This window comes from Paralichthys olivaceus, chromosome 6 (genome assembly GCF_024713975.1).
Source record: "Paralichthys olivaceus isolate ysfri-2021 chromosome 6, ASM2471397v2, whole genome shotgun sequence".
NCBI classification, from domain to species: domain Eukaryota; kingdom Metazoa; phylum Chordata; class Actinopteri; order Pleuronectiformes; family Paralichthyidae; genus Paralichthys; species Paralichthys olivaceus.
This window is the reverse complement of record NC_091098.1, coordinates 12,981,879-13,001,649: the sequence shown is the minus strand read 5'-3', so window position 1 is coordinate 13,001,649 and position 19,771 is coordinate 12,981,879. Positions and strand designations below refer to the sequence as shown.

The following is a 19,771-nucleotide window of genomic DNA, read 5'->3' as shown; positions in this document are numbered from 1 at the left end:
TCGAACACACAGGGCTGGCATGACATCCCCCTCCGCTCGTGGCCCCCACAGACTCGGGCTAGGGAACACTCCACGAGCAAAGTCCCTCTCTTAGACAGTGGGAGGAAAATTAAACTGCCAAATTTGTTTTCATTGGTTCCAGGGACAATCTCAGGGGACTTCAGGGCTTTTAATTGAGCTCACTGAGCAGAAATTTGTAGGGCTGCTTACCAACAAGAATGGTGTCTCCCTATTAATTCTTTTCAGTCTCAGTGAAAGATCCGGCAGATTGGGAATGACTGTTAAGTAAATTGACGCTTTGCAAAAAAAATTTAAGTGTGTAATTTGTGTTTTGTACTTCAGGGCTCTGTTAAGGTTCCTTTCTTCTCGTAGTTCTTCATGGAAACCAAGGGAATTGGTTTGATAATGACTGATAATTGAAATTTAGAATCACTTTGTTTGGTGTTTCTTTAGTGTGTGTGTATGTGTGTGAGTGTGTGTAGGAGGGTAATAATTCTCTAATAAACAGGAGCTCAAACAGTCCTGGATTTGAGGTAAACATAGAGCACATCTTGCCTTAGGTACGATAATTTGTCTCACAGAGGAAAAAAAGACCAACAACTCCTGAAACTAAATTTAGTGTTATTGAATCAGGCTGTTGTATCATAACAAAAATGAGAAGCTGCCTTCTCCTCTTCCGCACTTCACTCTGTCCCTTACTCTTTCTTCTTTTAAAAATTTCCCTGGGTGTCAAAACAAGCAGAGGCTACATGGAAACGGCAGCCCTGTGTAAATATTTATGATGTAACATCTCCATGTGAATAGACTTTCCTCCCAATCCATCCATCATTACGGGCATATCGTGAAAGCCCACCTCCCGGTGGCGGCTCAGGGCCTTAGGAAGCTCAGACAGGAGCGGCGTGTCCCCCTCTCATTCAAAGTATTTGTTTTTCTTTTGACTGGGGGCAGCCCAGCTGTGAGGGCATTTCATGTGTCAGCCCCTCGGTTCTCATTCAGCGCCGACTTCAAAGCCCATTTTTGGCCCATTGTTTTCTGTGACGTGGCTGCTAGAACCGAAAAATGCCCAAACAGAAAAATGTGATGTAGGTCAAATTACAGCAGTTGTGGCACTGAAAAAAAAGTGGAATTCTTATGGTCAGAAAATAAAGCCCTGGTTACCGCCTGACCCCGGCTTTTGTGCTTGTTGTCCATGTACCTCTTTATTTGTTCATAGCAGAGCTGAATGAACGTTGGGAAATGTAGAATTAAAAAAAGGCTGTAGTCCACTGAGCTTTGAAGAAAATCGTTTAAGTGTAACCTTTTCTTAGCTACTTCTTTAGAAATTCACTTAGGATCTCAATGTCCAATTGTTGAAGATGTGCTATGAATAATATTTGGTTTGAAGCTAAGGTCCTGTATTTGAGATTATTTGCTCCCTGTAATAATTGTGAGACTCACTCACAGAGTGTGCATGCACAGTCCTCTGGCTTGTGCAATGGCTTGAAACGTGGAACATGTCTTTATTTGCTACAAACAGAGTGGGATAAAGGATCTTCTGTGTTTTTTCAAGCTCCGTAGTCTTAAAGAATACGAAGGTGTAGTAGATTTATGAGGTAGTGTGTTTGTAGAAGTAGGTAAGTCTACTGCCTTACCTAAGTGGATTACAAGGTTTTAGGCTTTTCTCCTTGCACAACTTATCAGCAGAAAATAGGCGTTGCAGACGTTAGCGAAATATTGCCACCCAGACTCTCATAACATTATCATTAGCCACGGAGGATTGCTGAAATGTGATTAATACATCACCATTTTGACAGACTGAGCCTGAAAAGGTAATATGGATTATTACAATGGTTGTAGAGCTCAATACCACCATCCAAGTTTATCAATTTATCTGCAATGATGAGACTCCTTTGTGTTGTATAGCATTGTAACATCTATCTAAATAACAAAAGATATCTCTCCCATACACAATTGATATGCTGTTAATATTCAGCCCGTGCAACAATGCACATGGGAATGAAGTGCTGAGACAAACTTGACTCAGATCAGGGAAAAAGTCCATGGAACATTATGAGCGTTATGAATCGATGCTCCAGCCTCCAGGGCTGGGCACTTCTTCCTTGCCTAAGGTATCTTATTACCCTCAAACAAAAATATTGCTTCTGTATTGTTCAATTACAACTGGTCGAGTGCTGCATGATGCAATTCACTAGCTAAGAGCTACTTTTTCTCTGTTTGTGTACACACTTTGAGTGTGTTTCATTCGGTTGGCCTTGGATGATACTGAATAAATGCCATTTTTCTGTCGTTTCAAGTGGCTCTTTTCTCTCTGTGAATCCATTCAAGCTTTCAATACCTTTTCTCCCCTCTCCTCTCCTGTCTCTTTTTTCCACGAGCAGGAGGGTTTTACTTTACTCCTTTGTCATCCTAATTGATTGCATTAACCTTTTGAGTATTGAATTTCCTGTGCATCACGCCGAGCACAATGTGGAATATTATCATAATCCTTCCAAGTAATGGACACAGGGCAATCAACAATGCTTTAGGAAAAGTACATCTTTGAAAGATGGAGCGTCGTATTATTTTCCGTCCAAAGACCTGGACGGGCTTAGACTTTAGAGCTTCAAGAAACTTTGTCAATAAGTTATGTTTTTTCATCTATTTAGCAAGTTGGGACGGCTGCTCTGAATATGTGCTATGTTTGGAAACTATGTGAAAGTTTCTGTCTTCTCCTGATGAATATGATTGATCTGTAAAAGACATTCGCACAAACACATACATGCGATAAAAACACATGAAAAATGATTCTATAATGCTGGACCAACATCATTTTCTTGTTCTGTGCCTTTTTTTCCTATAATTTAAATTTTTCAAACGACGAGATTCATTGATTACATGATTACTCAATTAATTAACATTTACAATTATTTTTATTTATTCTTTCTATTGAAGAACTACAATGGCACTCAGTAGAGCATATGCCAATTAAACACATCATCGTCTCAGTTCTGATGGTATAAATATAAAAGAAAATTGGAAAGTGGTCTGATAACAAGATTATTTATTTGTCATAAATATCGCTAATTAAAGTAGAAAAAAACTGCATATCTCCCTTAATCCACATCCACACCAAAATGTGGTGAGTTCTTGTAAGGCCCAGACCACATCCCCCCACCAACCTAAGTGGAAGTAAACCAAGACACATCCAAATAAACCAACTAAGGGCACTAAGAGAGCGCAAACCTCAGTTCACACACTCATAAATATAAATCCTTAACATGCCAGATTTTTTAAAATTAAAGATCAATAAATTATTCTCTGAAAAAACACCCATCTAACATTAAAGAAAGTGACAAAAAAATCCTGGATCTGCCCCATGATCTGGACGCCCATCAAATTCAAGTTCTTACCAGACCCATACCGCATCCTGCCACCAAATTCTGTCAAAATCTATTTAGTTGTTTTTGTGTAATCCTACTAACCAACAGACAGACAAACAAAAAGACAAAAAAACATAACCTCCATGGCAAAGCTAATAACTCCAACAGGCTGTGAGTCAGAATATCTCTGAGAAGTTACACAGTTTAGGCACACAAAAATACCATACATCAACAAGGCCCACTAGGGTTGTTGGAGTGGGCAAGTTACCAATCTGGTTCTCAGAGTTGACTGAGCCCTAGATACTGACTGGACTATGTTATTTAATGGAGTGGTGAGAGATGGGATTGTGCTCTCTTGGAAGTAACAAGCAGTTATTTGGGAAAGTCACAAGATCCTGGTTGTGCACAGGTGTGTTTGCATTTCCCTAGAATGGAAAGGTCACTTCTGCTGCATGTGTTTGACTGTTGTTTGTCCCTTTGATTCAGCAGTGACGGTGTTGTGAACCTGGATGACTGCAGTCTCTGTGGCTTTAGAAGCAAAAAACATCGACAATGGAGGAGTCTGTCTCTCTGTCAGTAGTCACTTAGGTAAACACAACCCTTAACAGTACCAAGGCAACAGGGATGGGTTGAAAACACCCTGAGAGACGGGTGGTTCATCCATTTCTTATCTATACCACGTTGAGGATCGCGGGAAGGAAGCCGAAGCCAATCCTAGCTGACATTGGGTGAGAGGCGGGGTACACCCTGGATAGGTCGCCAGCATATCACAGGGCCATTCACACCTATTGGCAAGTTAGAGTCTCAGACCTAACACCATTCTTCATGTCTTTAGACTGGGGGAGGTAGTCCATTTAAAATAATGTGTTACAATAAACCACTACTTTAACTACCTGAGATAGTAAATTCAAGCCCAGGTTCACACCTCAAATTCAACAGGAGCAATGCAGACTCCTGGACACATGAGAAGTGTACGAGCTCCTGCTCATCCTTCCTGCTCATCAAGTTCACATATGTTTCATGGATTTGGAAGAGGCTTATGACTGTGTCCCTCAGGGTGGTGTGTGGGAGCAGCTTTGGGAATAAGGGGCCATACGATCCTACATGCCATTTAGTGTTAATTTGGTCAGCTGTTCTTAGATTTAGTTGAAGTCCTACTCCTGAGATGCTCCTGAGTAAACCCCACCCTTTATTCTTATTTAATTTTATGGAGTAGTAAGTAATATGTAAATTGTATGTCTCTAATGCTTAGTATATGTTGCTTGAAGCAAACTACTAAATGGTTCTCATGTCTCTCTTGTTTTACATTGCAACAATTCAGTGATTGGTACTGTATGTCTAGTAGTACGTCTATATTTTTTGTCGCTCTAGATTTTTTTATATATATACTCTGAGAATGTAAATGTGTTTTTCTTAAAACATTTCTGATCGTAATAATGTGAACAGTTGGTGAGTTGCTGTGCATAATGATGATAATGATTTCAGGAGGTTCATTAGAGTGAAGTGATAGTGGAGTAAAACAAGAGTATTTTCCAGTCAAATACTGCATAAAGGTATTATTTCATAACTACGGATAGTTTCTGGGGATTGTTCAAAGCAAGTCCGCTCAAATTGGTTATGTATCATCAGTTTTACAGGCCCAGAATGATATGAATGGACAGGGACAGTGAAATAAATTTAAACAGGTATCACTCCTACAGTATATTCCTTTGTAACACAACACCTCCGCTACATCAGTGATATTAAGGCCCCAAGCCTAAAACCTACAAAAGACACTCCAAGGATAACAGTACAATAATAGCCTGTTAACAAGGAAGGAGGTAGCCTGTTGGCCAATTGAGTTTAATCTATCGCTGAAGCTACTTTATTTAAACATGGCGGTAAAGGAATAAAAAGTAGTTTATGTTGCAAGACCAGTGTAATACCCATAACTGTCTTATAAAGGCTTAATGTCAGGCGGCCTTAGGAGAGGTGTCACTAGAATAACACTGATCAGCCTTGAGCTGGGGAATTAGAGACAGCAAATCTTTGAGTATAACGTGACAACTGGGATAGTTTAGAAAGACACAAGTGGGCAGCAACTTTTATTTTTAAGAATTCATATATATTTTTTATAGAGCTTATAACCTCCGCCAAGAAGGTTTTGTTTTCATTGCAGTTTGTTAGTATGCAAAAACTATCTGATAGATTACCATTAAACTCAATGGAGGGATGCGGTAGGGGTCAGGAATATGCCATTAAATTTTGTTCTTGGATCTTGATGAAAACATTCCAGGCATGTTTGGGAACACTGATATCATTTTGTGAAATTCAGTGCAGCTTGATTAAATACAAAGCGACTGCTGGACCTTAGAAGAGGAGTGCCCTCTACTGAGTGCCATTCTAGTTATGTTATTGTATTTGTTTTGGGTACCTCATGAAGAAAAGGCCACCACAGAACAAAATGTAATAACATGATGAGAAACCTATATTTACACAACAGATATCACACAGTATTTGGCTTCATATTATGTGAGCTTTGTCAGCTTTGCCAGCTTTGCAGATGCAGTTTATTTGTTATGGAACAAAATGTTGATCGTCTACAGCCCACTGCTGTAGTTACAGTATTGATGACGTCTACATGCTGCTGTGTGTTTCTCTGTAAACACTAGCTTAAATGCATTAAAGTAATTGATTGTTGAAAAACAGACAAAATCATCATGTTATCGTGTTTCCTTGGCAACAGCAAGTATTATCTGGCTTCTGTTGATGAATTGGAGCAAAACAGCCTGTAATTCATATCAAGTCTGATATATTTTTCAGCTCAAAGGGGAAAAATCAATTGAAACAAGCTCTTATGCATGGATAGATGCTAGTTTTGATCAATACTACTTTCACGGGGATAGTGCCTTTGAGTTTGATTGAGACCTGGATATACAAAGCTGCCCAGTGGTGCTCTGCAAGATTCGTGCAGAAATGTAGATATTCAGAGGGGCCACAGTCACTGTTTGGGCACACCTTTTAACACATTCACCTGAGTTGTATTGATCAAAATAGAATGATGTGATTGAGTGAAGATGTAGGTCAAAAATAGGTCAAGGTCAGTCAACACCACAAAGCCTAATCCTGTCCACCTTTTGTATTCCATCAAGCGTCACTGGTATTCCACTGGGAACTTCTGTGCCCTCAGCATATGGAAACCAAGGGCCTTAAGTTCAATTATACAAGCCCATTGAGCTTCAGAATATTGACATATCTTGGTATTCTGAAAATGTCATGGATAATGATCAACCCGCTTCACCAGAAAATGCTTTCACAGAAACCAAGATCTGGAGGAAAGCTGTGGAGTGAATTGAATTTGTAGGACTATAGCTATAAGGTCAGGATTTACCTGCCTAAAGGTATAGGTTTGATTTGTATGAGAGTTGTTTTCTCTGAGGGTTATTACACACACACTGTTCATAGAAGTAATGCATATACTGCATCTTAACATATCATGGAGACAGAACTCAGATCTAATATATTTCAGTTAATTTGTCATACAATGCTATTTTTTTACTTCAGTAGGAGGAACAAAAAATGTGTTTGGTAGGTATTTCGGTTTTGAGGTATGGTTTGGTAAACAAGAAATACAAACACACAAACACTAGTTTACTTAACAGACAATGGCAGACCACAAAACAGCTAAAATTTGAAAATATGTACCTGCCTGGACTATCTTGTGTTTTTGTGGAGTTAGAAGATCCAAAAGGTGCAGAGCCATACCAGAACTGTAGGTAGAGATATTCTTTCCATGGGTCTCAGATAAAGTGCAGCCTAGTTTTTTAAAGTTTTGTAAATTTACAGTGTCCTGACATTAGAGAATCCTTTCTCTTGACATTGCAGTTTCCATGTTGCACCTCTTCTCCATTATTAAATGATTAGGACCAGGCTGCAAAGGTCTTAGAAGAAGTCAAAAACAAAACACATTATCTGAAACATGCAAACTTCACATCTAACTAAAATTGACCATATTTATTTGTTTTTCTGCTTTGTTGTATCTGTTCCTCACTCTCTCTCTCTCTCTTTGAATTCTCAGTCTATTCAGCGACAGCTACACACAGAATCTTAATTGATCTAATCTGGTTACTGCTTTCTATTTTCAACAGTTCCATTAGAAAACTCCCATCCTCCCCCACTCCCTCTCCCTTCGCCTCCCACACTCTCTACCCCCCATCTGCCCTGACCTACATGGTAGTCACATGGCCCCGGCTCCCTGGCTTGGCATTTTATGGAAAATCTGCAGGAGATAAAGCCACAGGGTTTAAAGTGTTATCCCTGCCTGTCCTTTGAGAAGGGCTAAACACTGAATGAGGTGTTATTGCATCAATGCTGTTGGACACACATAGGCAGCAAAGAGGATATCGTCATCCTGTCTTCCCTCTCTCTCCCCCTCTCCCTCGCTCTGTCTCTCCCCCTCTCCCTCCTCTGTTTGATTGGATTTAGTAGAGTGTCACCACTGTGACTTTGGGGGATTTTTCTTTGCCTGTCACTGTCTTCTGCATGCTTGCTTGGGTTATTTACTTAACTTGTCCAGAAAATGGACTGTGATCTGCAGCTTACCGCCAAAGCTAGGGAGAGACAAGTGCCACATGCCAGTTAAGATATGCCAGACCGGCACCTAGACGCTCGCTCCCTCGCTCGCTCGCCTGCGCTGGCTTGCTTACTCCCTTGCCGGTGCTGAGGGCTTAGTTTTGCACTGTGACCGAGTCCCCTTCACACTGTTGTCTGCCTGTAAATTTTCTGCTGCCCTTGCTATTCAGCCAATTACAGCAAAAGAGCTTTAGCGATTTTTTTCCCCCCTTCTCCTTCTCCTGGTGTATATTTATATATTTATTTAACAAGTGAATGATAAGCATTGCTGAAGGTTAAAAAAATGCTGAATTTCATAGTGTATATAATGTCAACTTTTTTTCCATTGCAGGACAAATCAATAGAAGCTAGGTTTATCTCGCTCAGAACAACTATACACCACAGACTGATACAGCTTCTTTGCCTGTTGCATTTCTAGATGCAGGATTTTATATATTTCTTAAAATTCTATTCAATTTTTTTAAAATAATTCTGTCATCGACTCACATAATTAAAGAAACATTAAAGTATGCATACCATTCTGGTTTGATGTCTTCTGCTTTAACTTGTTTGAAATGTTTGCTCCATCATTATTGAACTGATAGCAATGACAGAAACAATCCTAGTTCTTAATATTAACATGACTGTAAGAGATACTGTAAGAGTCTAAGTGAAGACAAATAAGTTCACTTTATCTGCAGTTTGCAGGTGTTGTTGTTTGTCCCTCTGCACCTATTGTAAGTTTTATGCTGTCAGCGTCTTCCCAGTCCTCTTGACATCAATCTGCTTTGTCCCATACTGTCAACCTTACAGCTCGCAGCCACATATTCAATAATTGAATTGAAAAGTACACACGCTTTAACCCGTCTGCACAATAATGAGTTGTTTATTCTTTTTGGAGGACGTGGTACCAAGTATATTTCACCTGATGTCTGCGAAAGGCCACAGGATGACTATCAATACAATGTCAAATGTAATGCAGAGCCACAAAGCAGTTTAGGAATGCATCTAAAGTGCTTTGCCATGTTGCATTCTGGTGCTAAAATGAGTGCTATTTTCCTGAAACACTGGATAACATAAGGCAGAGAAGACAGCTTTGCATCACTGTGGCGATCGGTTGGAGTCGCATTGTAGCTAAACTCGAAAGGGCGACGTGCAGGCTTGCGACAGTACCACTGCAAACCAAAAAAAGAACATCATATAGGTTTTTATTGTTCTATCAGTCATAAAAACCAAACCAGAAGTTACACAAGTGATAATTGTGCATAAAAGAAGTGATACCACAAAATACACAGTGTTCCCAAACAAGAGAGCAGAAGAATAAAGGGCTCTTTCCACCAGTGTGAAATCAGCCACGCCTAACAGTGGGAACGGAAAGCAAAACTGCTTAATGTGACAAAATAAAGACAGAAACACTCCAAGGGAAAGTTAGAATTAGGATCCTGAAAGATTTATGCCTCCATTTTATTTATAATTTGTTTTCTTTTCCTTATTGGAATTGAGTCGGAACTGAATATTTGATGAGCACAGCCTAGAAGTAAGGATGTTATGTCAGCAAGGAAACAAAAAGAAAAGAGAAACAACCAAGAACTGTATTTTGCAAAGTTTGCGCTTTGGAAAAAACTAATATGCCTCCGCTTTCACAAGTGGCTTGTTAATTGAATGTGGGGGGGGGGGAGTTCGCTATCTGCAGGTTGCGTTGAGCCCTGGCGAGGCTCGTGCGCGCCTTTCCGTCTGCACCGCGCTGAGTACTGGGTACTCTCCGTGCACAGAACACCATCTGCATTTTGCTGTTAACGCGCCTTCACATCCAAGGGAGGATTAGAAGGAAAATCCCCAGGTTTTTTCCAACCAGTTGACAAATATCAGATTTGTCTCTAAAAAATTAGCTCCATCTATATCTCCCACCATATGACACACAAAAAAGATTATCTTTAATACCCAGCCAGCTTGGGTGTGGAAAAAGCAGATTAAAGTTTCAGTTTGGTCATATTTACCCATCCACTTCAAGGGCTAGACCGGCTGCATTACACAGCAGACAGACCTCTTCACAAAGAGCCCCCCCCACACAAACACATGTACACCAACCCCCAAGCCTTTACCTTCCAGAAACAAGATGTCTGCCTTGAAACAATTAGACATCATACTTAAATAATTCATCATTTCCCAGTCAGTCTTTCTCTTCTGCATGTCCTTTAAACAGACTGAGGGAGCTGCCAAAGAGGCTAAAGTGAATAACAGCAGCAGGTGCCTTTTCAGACGGAGCTTTGTAGTGTGCAGAGGGAGCTGGGCTGTTATTTTAGTGGCCCACTGGTGAGGAGCAGGGGTGGCTGGGAAATGGACCTGGTTGCTGACCTGAGACCCCAGAGCTGTCCTATTAGCAGTAAGCTTTCCACTAAATGTTACCAGCTGTAATATCTGCCTTCGATTTCTTTTCTCAATGATACAACAATACAATATGCTGCCACCGCTGTCACCTGTCAACTTAAAGATGACAAAAACATTGCTTGAATTCCCATTTGACTGTCTGAAAACATTACCTCCAGAAAAAACTAACTCCTAGAACTCCTTTGACCCTGGAGGAGGTCATTTGAAGTGACAGATTGTGAGACTGGACATGCATGATTATTACCCATCAGCATTCATCAGAGGGATTTAAACATACCGGTAAGATGCTCCTTAAGCCTCTGCTAAGTCAGTATGCTCTTCCCGACCATTTCATTATCAAATGCATAATCGTCATCTGCCGCGGACAGAACCGAGGGCCTAAGGCACCTATACCTGGTGTCCTGGACTTCCTTGCTTCCGCTCAAGACCACTGCCCCACCCAGAGGTTGCTTTATGAACACAGGAGCCCCATAAATGAAATTAAGGTGTCAATTAGTCAATTACAGCATAATAACTCTGAGGGCAGACATTTAGAGACAGAGAGAACCTCGGCTAAGTTCATTTCCTCCGGCCCAGGAGCCTAGCGCTTGGCACACGTCACTCCCCACCCAGACTCGCTGAATAAGGGCCCCAGTGCTCTCCCTAATGTTATTTTCCCCTGGATATCTTTTTTGATCAACAATTTCCTTTCATGGGTTTGTTTTTCAGATGCAGGGGATGCACTTTTTCTCTCCCCAATTTGGCTAGGGAGAATTTTATAATTTAGTAATTAAAATCTTTGTTAGGCTTTAGAAATTGCAGCTAATTGAATTTAATGGGAAGATGAATTTCAATTTTATTTGATTAGCAGGACCCCTGGCATAGGTATTTATGGAAAAAACTCTACAAAAATATGCTGTGTGGGCTAAGATGGCATAATAGAATTACAGATAATCGGATTTCGCTGTCATGAATTTCACTCTAATTTCACTATAATTTTCCATTAGATAGCTGGTTTACAAATATTTGCTCATCTGCGATGGGAAAGGCTATCTGTCTAAAATGATTACGGAGCGAGCCTTCAGAAATATGTCCCTTTTTTCCCCTCCCTTTTAAAAACCAGATTGCGAGGGATCAAAATTAGGAAGATTGCATTATGGATGTCTGCATCCGGGAGAGCAATGGGGGAGATATGATGATTACGGCCGGGGGATGAAAGCAGTGTCAAGAAAAATGTATGACTCAAAAACATAGGCCTATTCTATCTACAAAATCTCTGCTCTCAGCACACTGCCGCCAAGCAACATGCTATATCATAATTCATGTAATATCATAAACACTGCATGAATAAAAGAAAGACATTGCAGCATGTTGACATACAACTATACCTTATCCCTCATACTAACTCCATGTTAATTGCTTTTAAGTGTGTACCTAAAACAAGATTTTGTCATGTGATTTTTACAGTGCATGTATGTAAACAGCTATGCAACAATTATGAAAATCAACTGAGAGTCTAAAGAATCATTGTCATGAGTAATGCAAATGATCATCATCAAGAAGAGGTGCATCACCGTCGTTATTGTCCTGGTTATATTTGTGTGTAAGTTTAATATTCAGCTCCTTCTCTGCTTAAAAATAAATATATAATGCAATATAAACAGACGTGAGAGGGAATAATATCCCACATCACAGACAACCTCGAATAACACTGGGGTGAACTCTCGTTGAATCCCACTTTAAAAGCCCTAGCTTCAGAATTAAGCTTTTACACGTCCAATTTCCTGCCAATTTAACAACAACATGACAGTGAATATCAAGAATAAACTTGATCCATCGTCTGCTGGAAAACACAAACTATTTTAATTTGTTATATTTGAAGTTAGAAGCAGTGCTTCATGCCGCCCACTCCTTCTGTGCACCCCCCCCCCAATCCCCCCCACCTGTACACTCCACCAGTTAGGAGCGACCTCCACCCCACGCCAACTATCACCCACTCCATCTCCTCCCATTCGCTCACTCACTCTTTGCCCTGAACTGCCAGGGACAGCAAGAGGGGTTCAAAAACACAATCTGACTCTCTGCAAAGGTCAGATTTCTCACTCGGCATGTCTCTGGGCTTTGGGCACAAAAGCCACTGAATTCACATCTTTCAACTGGGCCCTGGCTTTTGTCCTGGGGAATGGAGGACTCGGAGTGGGCCCTGCACCAGACCAGCCCCTCCTGGAGTGCACTGTCAGGGGCAGCCAAACGTCTGGCCCGGCGGCCCTTTGACTGATGTACCCCTGCCATGTCACGCGCACAGCAGCGCGCACTCGCACACACACGCATACACACTCCACCTTGCCCTCAACATTCTCCCGCATGCACCATACAATACCCCCAGACCACATCAAACGAAAAGCCCCACAGCTCCTTTTGAAAAGTAATGGTTTTGCCCCCAAAGATGGCAGCTCCAGGGCCAGAGGGCTGTAACGCACGGACAACAAACCCTTCCCTCCTGTGGACTGTGTTACATGAAGAGAAATCAAGTGAAAACGTCCCACAGTATCAAGTTTAGATACTGCTGGAGTTTTGTTTTTACCCATACTGCTGTAGCTGTATGGAAAAAAAGCCACATAGAAGTTTTTATTTCATATATTTAACCACAATCATTTCCATCAGGCTTTTTAAATCAAATAATCTACATATGACTTTCACGCCATTCTTCACAAGATACTTCCACCTTGAAATTTTATAAATTCACTGATCACTACTGATCTGTATACTCTGTAGTGACTATATTGCCATTATAGAGCACCTGTATTGACTTCATGTGCATTGCAGAATGTCCCATTCAATAATAACCATGTTACCAGTGTGCACAAAGAGTTTTTAGTGCTACGCTTCTTCTTGCCGGGCCTCACTAATCCACTTAACGAAATATGTTTATTTTCATAATATGTGATTGATGATGAACAGAACTGACATTCGACACAAAAAAACTTTAACCTTTGCAACAGGTCTGTCAGGTCAGATCATGCAGAACAATAACAATTTATTCATCACGTCTAACAAAAGCTTTGGTAGTATTTACAGTACAGTGTTAGAGCAAGGGCGGGAACTTTTTTGATAGAAATTCTTTTATGGACATTTTCCTTTATGTGGGTTGGAAGGAGGAGACAAAGCGGTTTTTTTCCATTATTAAACAGGATGAGTCATCATAACTTCAGAATCCACCAAAACCTGTTTTATGCACATACTTTGGACTTTGCTGACAGCACTCAGGAACTGAAGCCAGCAATGTGCATCACTGTGTTATGGTTCACAGCCATAAAGTTGTTCATTTCCCCTTTTCTATATCCATTAAATGTTAGTTACACACCACCTTTATTCAAAAAAACAGGAATATCCAGTGACCTTTCAAAGTTTGGACTTTTTTTTAGTCTTTTAGTATCAGTTTGTAAACACCGCATTCTTGAGAGCCATTTAGAGCCATGTTTACAGCATATGGGCAGTGTGTATGTACAAATGGACCAGAGGCACTTTGCATGCCACTGCGGAAGAAACTGCCAGGCAAATAAGGGGTTTGTCTTATAAAGTATTCATTGTCACCTGGTAACGGCTGTCGTTTATCATTTCACCTGAAATTACAATGAAAACTGATAGCTTATCAGAGGGAGGGAAGGAGAAAGAGTGTGCTCTGAGGGAGAGAGGCGTAGAAAGTGTACTACACGGCACTGAAATGGAGAGGATCCCTGTTTTGTGAGAGAAGTGAAAGAGGTATTTGCTTCAAGCTAATGTTACGTCAAATATATACAGGACTATATATTGTACCCAGTTTGAAATGTAGTTAATTTAATCCTTTAGTACATGACATTTAGTAATAGTAAGTCCCTGTAGCTGGGACCTAATATAAAACAATGATAAATTGTCAGAATTTAAAGAGCAGCTTTTACACTCAGTCTCTATTTGACTTTTCAACTTAAATAATTCTGCCACTTCTTCCTCAGTAAAAGTGGAATATATCTCGATAAACGTGTGCTCTGATCCTCCGCAAAAACCTTTCTTTTTTTCACAAAGTGTTGTGCTATACCCTCATTTGAATAGAGGCAGTGGAGGCTCCACCCCAAGAGAGTTGAAAGGCTAGAGGACCACAAAGATGGAAAAGGCCAGCCCACTGAGGGAGGGAGAAAAAAAACTGCTCCGGCTCCTCTGCCATAATTTCCTATCAGTCTATTCAGAAAACATCACCAACAGCTTGGTCTGTGCGTGTGTGTGTCTGTGGGAGCAGAGCAGAGCAGAGAGAGAGAGAGAGAGAGAGGCAGCGCACGCAGAGGCAGAGAGAGAGCGACACAGAGAGAGCAGGGAAGGGGGAGGCTACATTTTCTTTCACCTACCCCCCGTCAAACCACAGGAAGGAGGGGCCAGACCCTAAGCTGCCAATCAAATCCGCTCGTGGCAGCCGGCATTATCTCAGCAACAAACTATTGACAGATTACATGTCAAGGAGTTTAGTGCATGATTGAAGGAAGCCTTTTTTTTAAAGAAATCTAGTTACTTTTCCGCTTTATTTCCCCTCCACCAACCAACATTCGAATGACTTTCCAGCAGAGTTGAGTAATATTATGAAAGTTACATGTCTGAGAGGATTTAACTTCGACTTTGCTGAATATGGTGAGTACTCCTCTTCTTTTTCTGTCTGTCGCCAGATATGTTTTATTAGCTGACAGTTTAAGGTGTGCCTTTATCTCTGACTAAATATACAGAGAGGGGAAGTTGTTCATGATTTAACTACGTGCCAGTGCGTATGTATGCCCGAGTGTTGCGACACCCTTATTTATAGCTCTTTGACAGTGCCCAAAGGTGACTGCAATATCAAATATGATTGCCCATTTCTCTTGCACACGACCCATGAGGCTGTGTTACACGCAGTCCACATGTGAAGAAAGTTCACAAAGCCAGTTTCATTTTCTCTTGTCAGGGAGCTTTTTTTCTCCCAGGACATGAGACCAGCACAACTCCCTGTTTAGCTTTCTTTTTTTCTTTCTTCATCCATTGTTTTTCCTTCTTGATTTTGTCCCTTCCTTTAATTACATGTTTTTAAAAAAGCCAACATTTGCTATTGTAGAAATACAGGTAGGCTGTTGGTTTTACCCACAGAGGCACTCGCAATACCATCAGGGTACAGTGAATGGCCTAAGGGTTTGTTGCCAAGGGGACAAAGCAAACAAACTGTTGTGTTGCTTATGTCGTTACACATGTAAAGGGAACTAACATCAGCAATAGCATCGTTCCAGGTACTTCTAATTAGTGTAACGTTCAGCACACAGGTGTATGTTACATTCAAAAGAAAATAAATCAAGTGCATGTTATTATAGCTAGAATAATATTTGAAATATCAACAAAATATTGTCAGTTATGAGCGTTTTTCTGCAAATGTACAGATGGGGCTTGTTTGACATTTTATTAGAGCTGCAACTGTCAGGTTTACAGTCAGTCTGCGCGTACTTTTGGGAGGATAAACTTGTCCAGTGTTACTGGATTACACTTTACACTCATGAGCGTCGCTGTCCTCACCTCTTCACTTGAACGAAGGGTTTGTGTACGTGTTTTAAAATTAGTCCATTTTAATTTTTGGTTATTTCTGTTTCATGTGTACGCTATGTAAGCGTTTGTGTTTGCATGCATTGAGTCGTGTGTTCTCTTCACACTTGTATGTATGTATTGATAGTCTCTGTGTATTTCATTATTTGCACCATGCATAAATATAACTACTTTATAACTTAATTGTAAATAACAAGTTAATTTTAGTTTTTAAAAAAAAGCATAATTTTAAACTTGTGGAATTTATAAATATTTGGTAAGTAATGTGGTGATATTTTTTTAGTAAGCTGTTATTTTTAATTTTATATAGAATTGTTATAAATTATCGAAATTATGCTATAAATATATATATTCAGATTTATTCCATATTCATGGCTTTACATATTTTTAGAGAGAAAATCTGTAATTAAAACTTCACTGGAGAGCAGGGTTTGCTCCAGGCTCTTATTTTTAATACGTTTATTTGCCACTGACATACTGTCCCTGTGTCTTATTTGAATCCCCTCAACAATTATTTGTTTTCTCCAGCTGTCTAATCTTGCCGTTAAGCACTCCTGACACTACACAGGCTTCTCTGCTCTTTAACTTGTATATGGCACAATTAATGAAAAATAAATCAAATCAAAGATGGTGCTGGTTATTAAATAAAATTCTCAGAGACCGTATAGGCGACCACTATCACCACAGGGTTTCACAAACACACGACAGACAGACACTGACAGACAGACAGACATGAAGGCTCAGTTATTTTGTCTGGTTATTTCAGGTACCTTGTGTTATGGTCTAAAATAACAACAGACAAATACGAGTGTTTTCATGACACACCTTAATTTCAAACTTTTCGTCAGCTCTGAAAATGTTTTTCTACCCTCTTATGAGTCATAATGTTGATTGCCTTCTCCCTCACTGAGTTGTCTCATTAACCCTTTGTGGCCCTCTCCAACTTTTACGGCCTTCCACAAAAAGCAGAATGAAATGAGGGAGAAAAACAAGCCCAGGTCTGAAGGCCCTCAATAACCTTTTATCACAATTTAGCAATAACCTGAATCAATTTGATGTCTTAAGCAATAAAATATGCTGTTGCACTCCTATTTCTGCTGCTCCTTGGATGACAGTAAATTTACATTTTTTAATTAAACTAGCCGGAATTTTTATTAGGGGGCTGGGCTATGCTAATGGGAATGTTGTGTACAGCAGATTAACAGAGTTTTGAAATAAATTTAACAGGGAGACATTTGGAGGAAAAAAAATGCGAGTCATTGTCTTTAACCTCTTTCATGCCGATTTCTCCTGGGGGATCCTTGTATTCTAAGGAGCCTTGTCAGGGAAGAGTGCTTCTCAGCAACGAGGTGATTAGTGTCGCCTTGTCAACCGAGGAAGAACGCTCACATCCCCATAATTTATTTGTTCAAATGATGCCAAAATATATGATTTTTGTTATCACTTACATATGCATTTGAATATACTGACACCATGTACACCAGGCTTGGTTTCGAATTACTTGTTAAAAATTTCTCCATTCATGTTTTATTTAGGTTTTTGAAATGTCAAAAAACAAGAGATTTTATTTTATCATTTAAATTTATATTTAACACTGCATCATCAATGCATCCTTTCTTTTAATTTTCCCGCCTTAATCAATTTAATCAAGTATACATTTACTTTTCTTATTTTACAGCTACATCAGAGCAGGACAATGTACAAAAGTGACAAATACAGTAGTTAATGGGAGTGTATATGTTTGTGTAGTTTTATGGTGCGCTTTCAGTGTTTGATTGATGTTACGCGAGGCTGTGTGTGTTATGCCTGGTTTTAGCAGAGTGGCAGTGGGAGAAAGGGGGGAACATAGACAGCAGACAAGGGGAGGGAGGTGTGTGTGTGTGTGTGTGTGTGTGTGTGTGTGTGTGTTAGGGGGGGGTTGAGACAGAAAGAGAGGGACAGCTGAGTCCGGATTGAGCATGTGCCCAGTCATCAGACACAAGCCACCCAACACCATAATTACCCTAACCCCGTCTTTTAATACCCAAATCACACCAACTGCCTTTTTTTCCTTTACGGCAGAAAGAGGAAACATCGGAGATCAAACGAGCAAATAAACTCCAGATGCACGTGGGCTGCCAGGCATCTTGCCGCAGTAGCCAAAGTGTTCAGGGCTACTTGATATGGGCCAGGAGTGAAGCAAGTGGCATCACCACCCCTTTTCTTCACTCCTGTGCACTCATGCAGTGGCCAGCACCTAATTAAAACCTCAAAGCTCCCCGTCACCAATCTGGAGTAATGGCCTAATTAATACTCGGTGAAGAAATATTCCAGAATGATAAACAGGTTGCACCTTGGGTCTTCATTGCCTTTATTATCTAAAATATAACAAGCCAAGTTTTATTATCACAGATAATACATGTTTGTTAAACTGCTTCGCTCGAAATGAGGGAAAAAAGAGAGGGTGAATATCCTTTTTAATTATACTATCTTTAAAAGGATTGCCATGAATTATAAATTAAATGAGCAATTAGAAAAAAGCTTTACCATTTATTATGTTTCAAGGAAAAAAACTTTTTTTCTTTCTCATATGTTTCAGCGTCCAGCCGAAATGAAACCCTGCATTTAATCTCACAGCTGAATATGCCGTGTCATGTATTCTTGTGTGCAGAGTCAAGGGCGAAGCTTCCAGTAACTTTTCTCTTTTTTTCCCTAATCTGTATATGAAATTATAATTTCATGCAAAGTCTAAGAGAGAATAACAATCTCTAGTCATTGATATGCTATATAAGAGGGGAAAATGGGAAAATGAGGAGGCAATTAGCAGAGTGGAAAACTTTGGCGCGTTTGTCTGAAAGCATGGTCTCCACTGGCCATGAATGAATTTGCATGCTTTGCTTATCGAAGCGCACTTATTAGGGGCAGCTGAAAGAGAGATTAAGCCGGCACAAAATGTGGTGACTAATCCTTTTAAATGTGGCAGGGGGTCTTTAAGGTGTGAACCAGCCCGTACGTAGGTTAGAGGGTATGGAATGTGACAGAACACAACTCTCCATACGACCCTCCATGTGCAGGAAAAGGCAGCAGCAGCAGCAGATGTGGGGTTATTTAATGACAAGGACAGTGATTGACACAGGTAATAAATTGATAGTTTATCTCCTGACCCTCTTATCCTTGGAAAAAAATACAGCAGGTGGGGTCAGGCTGGGTTGAGATAATGACGGGAACACTTTGTGGTCCAACATCAATGACATTTTCTTGTTTTTTAATTAATCAATCATTGCTAGGGAGTTTAGTAAATCATTCATCTGAGGCAAAAACTGGAAGAACAGACGAGGAGGTGTAGAAGCAAACCTTCTCACTTTAACACCGTTTTTCAGCGTTGAGCACATCTCTCAGTTTCAGTTCTCGGTCACCTTTTCTCTGACGGGAATCCAGCGCCTGTTTTACAGTCTTTATTCTTGATATGAGGAAAGAGAAAAAAAGCACAAACAAACATGGAACCTCTTTTTTTCTGTCACCTTCAATGTGAGCGAGGAAGTGTTTGCTCTGGCGAGTTACAGAGCCAATACCGCTGTCCTCGTTCCGTAATTGACTGCAAACAGGAACGTAGTGACGTTTAAACACTGCCCTCCTTCTCTCTGCCGTGTCTCGCACACAACATGCTCCACAACCCGACGCCCCCTCGACTCCAGATCCCCCCCGCTTCTGCCGTGTGTTTCTTCATGTGACTCTCTATTCACTTGGGTCAGTAGCAGGCAGCACCAGCAATAATTACTGTCTGTACATGATAAATCTGAAGCCCAGCTGTTCGTTTCTGTCACTGCCAACAGAAAGAGGGGAAGAAAGATAGAGAAGAGGGGGGGGGAGAGAGTGAGAAAGAGGGGAAG

The 19,771-nt window shown here is 40.4% G+C and overlaps 1 protein-coding gene across 4 annotated transcripts in view; it reads left to right on the top strand.

Annotated features, from left to right (window-relative positions):
- The window catches only part of casz1 (castor zinc finger 1), a 163,360-nt gene that overhangs the window by 72,881 nt on the left and 70,708 nt on the right, over positions 1-19,771 (top strand). The window contains exon 1 of one of the 4 annotated variants that reach the window (XM_069526242.1): positions 14,521-14,972. The exons of 1 other annotated variant lie outside the window; for it this stretch is intronic. In XM_069526242.1, coding sequence (XP_069382343.1) covers positions 14,924-14,972 — 49 coding nt within the window. In that variant the 5' untranslated portion in view covers positions 14,521-14,923. Of the gene's footprint in view, positions 1-14,520; positions 14,973-19,771 lie in introns of those variants that run through there. 2 more of the 4 variants (XM_020089429.2, XM_069526244.1) reach the window with 2 other exon arrangements.